This window comes from Vicia villosa, linkage group LG1, assembly GCF_029867415.1.
Source record: "Vicia villosa cultivar HV-30 ecotype Madison, WI linkage group LG1, Vvil1.0, whole genome shotgun sequence".
In the NCBI taxonomy this organism is placed as follows: Eukaryota; Viridiplantae; Streptophyta; class Magnoliopsida; order Fabales; family Fabaceae; genus Vicia; species Vicia villosa.
This window is the reverse complement of record NC_081180.1, coordinates 33,284,206-33,288,637: the sequence shown is the minus strand read 5'-3', so window position 1 is coordinate 33,288,637 and position 4,432 is coordinate 33,284,206. Positions and strand designations below refer to the sequence as shown.

The 4,432-nt window shown below is 35.2% G+C and overlaps 1 protein-coding gene across 1 annotated transcript; it reads left to right on the top strand.

The window, feature by feature from the left end:
• Window positions 1–1,879: 1,879 nt before the first annotated feature.
• Window positions 1,880–4,148, top strand: LOC131609017 (zinc finger BED domain-containing protein RICESLEEPER 2-like). Its single transcript, XM_058880676.1, has 2 exons — window positions 1,880–3,048; window positions 3,839–4,148. Exons 1-2 carry the CDS (start codon window positions 1,880–1,882, stop codon window positions 4,146–4,148), a joined length of 1,479 nt encoding a protein of 492 aa, XP_058736659.1.
• Window positions 4,149–4,432: the final 284 nt, after the last annotated feature.

Here is a 4,432-nt window from a genome sequence, read left to right as displayed (position 1 = left end):
TAAAATTTTATACTATTTAGAATTATTTAATTGAACTCTCATTAGATTTTGGTCTTTTCATTTTATTATCAATTATGAGTATTTCAATCCAGGTTTTTTAGTTGTTCCCGACTTTTGGGTACGAGAATTAGGTGTTTTTAGGTCTAATTTCAATTTGGTACTATGTGGTTTGAAATGTTTATAAATTTTGGAAGAAAGTTATTTTTTGTCAGAAATATTTGAAGATTAATCATTGGATGCCTGTGATAATTAGTTTGGCATAAAAGTGATTCATGCTCACAATTATAAGTTTTTATAATATTTTTATAATTTATTTTGATTTTTAAGAAGAAAAAATTTTTTTTTCCCCTCTTTTCTTTATTGCACACTTTATAAAATAATCTTATTAAAGAATTATTTTTATTTTTAATTTAATTGTGCAAAGAGAATATTAAATATTAAATTTTTTAGAAAATTATTCGATAGTAAAAAATGTGCGTTAAAAAGAGTAAAATATTACAAAAAGTTAAAGAACTTTAGATTAAGAGAAAAAAATTGAAAAACAACGACAAAAGTGTCTTAATGAAATGATAGTTCTCCAATGTGAGTAGGGTTGTTAGTGGGAGGATGATACTCAGAACCGGTCCGAAAACCGGACCACCAGAGCCGGTTAAATGGCCCGACCGAAAAGGGCATTAGTTAAGTAATGGATCAAAAATGTATCCGTATCCAACTCAAAGAACTGGATCCATTAATCCAATAAGGATCCGGTATTGTTTGATATAAAAACCAAAATTTTATAATTTCTTCATTTTGTTATCTTCCTTCGTCTCTCTCTTCTCTTGTCTCTCACACTCAAACTTCACCTCAAGTCCTCAACGCTAAGTCCCACCCAGTCCCTCCCTCGTATCTCTCGTCTCTCATCATGCCATCTCTAATGCAATCTCCATATGTCTCTCTCTCCTTGGGCTTCGTCTGAAATCAACGTCTCACCATAAGTTCAGTTTTAGGTCAACCGTGCGTTTTAGGGCAAACTGTGATCATCTGAAATTTTTGTGTAATGTATCCAAACTCTATTCTTTTTATTATTTTATGTTGTATTGTACATAGTTTGCATGTTGGAGGTATTAAAGATGACTGCTTATTTTTTGAACACAGTTTACATAGTTTGCCCTAATCGTTACATTGTTGTTAAATAAATTGTATCCATTTTATGAGTTTGTTTGCTGAGATGAGGTTTACTTTTCTGTTAAGCTGAGTTGAGATTAATTTTTTCGGCCTAGGGTTTTGAAAATCATGATATCCATTGTAACTTGTAAGTTTTGTTGTTGATTTGAGGTTTACCTTGATGCTTAAAAATAAATGGCGGTGTTGCTGATTTGAGGTTGTATTTTACCTTGATTACCATTCTATTATTGTTTGATTGATATTTTTTTGTGTGATTTCTTTTCAAGATTCTTCTGAGACTCCCAACATGGCTGATCTGATAGATATCGGCTTGTTGCTTGATGGGGCAGAGGAGACAATGGATGGAGGCAATTTAGAGATTGGTGAGATGATTGACTTGGGAATTCCAGACCCAGTACCAATCCCAACTGATGTTACAACTGAGACTACATCCACTACCCAAAATACAAGTACCACTCAAAACACAACAACTGTTGTTGAGCCAACACCTCCAGTTGACCCAACTCAGAGTTCTCAGAGCCAAATCAATGCTTTTGGTAAAGCTCCTCGTCCCAAAAAGTCTGTTGTTCATACTGAGATGGTTCTTGTTGAGATACCAGATGGTGCCAAGAAGTGGAAATGCAAATGGTGTGGTAAGCTTTATACTTATGACACTAAATGGAAAATCACTTCTAATGGTATAAAAAACACTTAGAAAATTGCATCCAAAGGGATGAGAGGTAATACTGACAAGGAGGTAGCACAGTCTAGGTTAAGTGTAGGTTCTGATAATACTCCTAGTTTGGCAACCTGGGCATATAACCATGCTAGGGTTAGAGAGGTTGCAGCTCATATGATTCTAGGGCATGAATTTCCTTTTTCTGTTATGGAAGGTGTGATTTTTAATGAATTCCTTAAAGAGATTTATCCTTGGTACAAAAAGATTAGTAGACATCAGGTTAAGTTGGATTGTGAAACATTTTATGAAGCTGAGAGAGTTAAGATGAAAAGGTCAATGTCACAGATTAACAGGATCAGTCTTACAACTGACCTGTGGTGGTCTGGTGAACAAAGAATTGGTTATATGACTGTGACTGGCCATTTCATTGATTCAAAATGGCAGCTTCATGAAAGAGTTTTATCTTTTAAGAATGTTCCTCCACCACATTCTGGTGAAGTTTTATGTAGGGAATTGATTAAGGTGATGGATGATTGGGGTATAAGAGATAAAGTTGTTTCTATTTCAGTTGACAATGCTAGTGCCAATGATAATTGTATTTCTAGATTGAAGAGAGATTTTTCTGGTAGGAGAAATCTTCCACTGGATGGAAAATTGTTTCATGTTAGATGTTGTGCACACATCTTAAATTTGTTGGTTCAGGATGGGCTTGATATGATAAAGGTGATTGTGGATAAAGTTAGGAATAGTGTCAAATATTTGTTGAATTCTGAAACAAGGTGCAAAGCATTCAAGAAAATTGTTGATGAGTTGCAACTTGAGGGCAGGATGCAAGTATTGGATACTAAGAACAGATGGAACTCAACTTGGTTGATGTTGTCCACAGCTTACCATTACAGAGAAGTATGGCCTAGATATGCTGAAGAAAATGGAGCATTTCTTAATTTTTTGCCTGATGCAAATGATTGGGAAGATGTTCATGATATTTGCAAGTTTTTGGAAGTTTTTGCTGATGTGACAGGAATTATTAGTGGTACATCTTACCCTACTGCTAATTTGTTTTTGGCTGAGCTTTTCAGGGTGAAGGTTTTACTTGATAACCCCTCTGAAATCTCAAACAATCCTCAGTTACAGGCCCTTGCTAATGAGATGAAGTTGAAGTATGAAAAGTATTGGGCAGAGTCTAATACATTGATTTCTATTGCTGCAATTCTTGATCCAAGGTATGACAATATACTTGATGTTGCCTTTGTAAGTTGTGATTTAATTGCCCTTGTTTGAGGCCAATTGTGTTACCTCTTTGTGTGACATTAGTAGTGTATGTCTTAGCCTATGATGCATTCTGATTTCTAACCCTGACGCTATTAGCAGCTGTCTATTTAGTCTATGATGCATTCTGAGTGTTCTCATATTTAAGTTTTTGTAGCCTATTTGCGTACTGATGTTGCCTTTGTCAGTTGTGATTTAATTGCCCTTGTTTGAGGCCAATTGTGTTACCTCTTTGTGTGACATTAGTAGTGTATGTTTTAGCCTATGATGCATTCTGATTTCTGACCCTGAGGCTATTGGCAGCTATCTATTTAGTCTATAATGCAATCTAAGTCTTCTCATATTTAAGTGTTTGTAGCCTATTTGCGTACTAATGTTGCCTTTGTCAATTGTGATTTAATTGCCCTTGTTTGAGGCCAATTGTGTTACCTCTTTGTGTGACATTAGTAGTGTATGTCTGAGGCCAATGATGAATACTTATTCTGACCCTGAGGCTATTGGCAGCTGTCTATTTAGTCTATAATGCAATCTGAGTGTTCTCATATTTAAGTTTTTGTAGCCTATTTGCGTACTAATGTTGCTTTTGTCAGTTGTGATTTAATTTCCCTTGTTCGAGGCCAATTATGTTACCTCTTTGTGTGACATTAGTAGTGTATGTCTGAGGCCAATGATGAATACTTATTCTGAGGCTAAAAATACTTTGGAATTGATTAAGGTGGTTGACAACTCATATTGTTCAAATAGGTATAAAATGATATTCATCAAATGGGTATATCCCTTCTTGTATCCAAATGCTACTCAAGCAGCTTCCTATGAACAAGAGTTGGCAACAAACTTACACACTCTATTCCAATTGTATCAAGACACCTTTGGAGTTAATGATGCCCCTATTTCTGAAACTCCTGAAGTAGGAAGTAGTTTTGGATTAGGAAAGAGAAGTTTTGAGAGGTTTTTAGAAACTGTGGTTGGTAGTTCTAATACAAAATCAGATCTTGACTTGTATCTTGAGGAGTCTCCATTGAAGGTTCCCCAAACACCAAGTTTGATGTTTTAACTTGGTGGATGGGAAATGAGGCCAAGTATCCTGTTCTTAGTAGATTAGCAAAAGATATACTAACTGTTCCAGTTACAACAGTTGCTTCAGAAGCAACTTTTAGTGCTGGTAAAAGGATTATTGATCCAAAACGAGCTTCAATGAAAACTAAGACCGTGGAAATAGTGCTTTGTGGGGGTGATTGGGTCAAGGAGAGGTACAGGATTAAAAAGGGATGTACTTCAAGTATTGTAAGTATCTGTTTACTTCTGAATCCTATTTTTCTGTATTTTATCCACTAATTC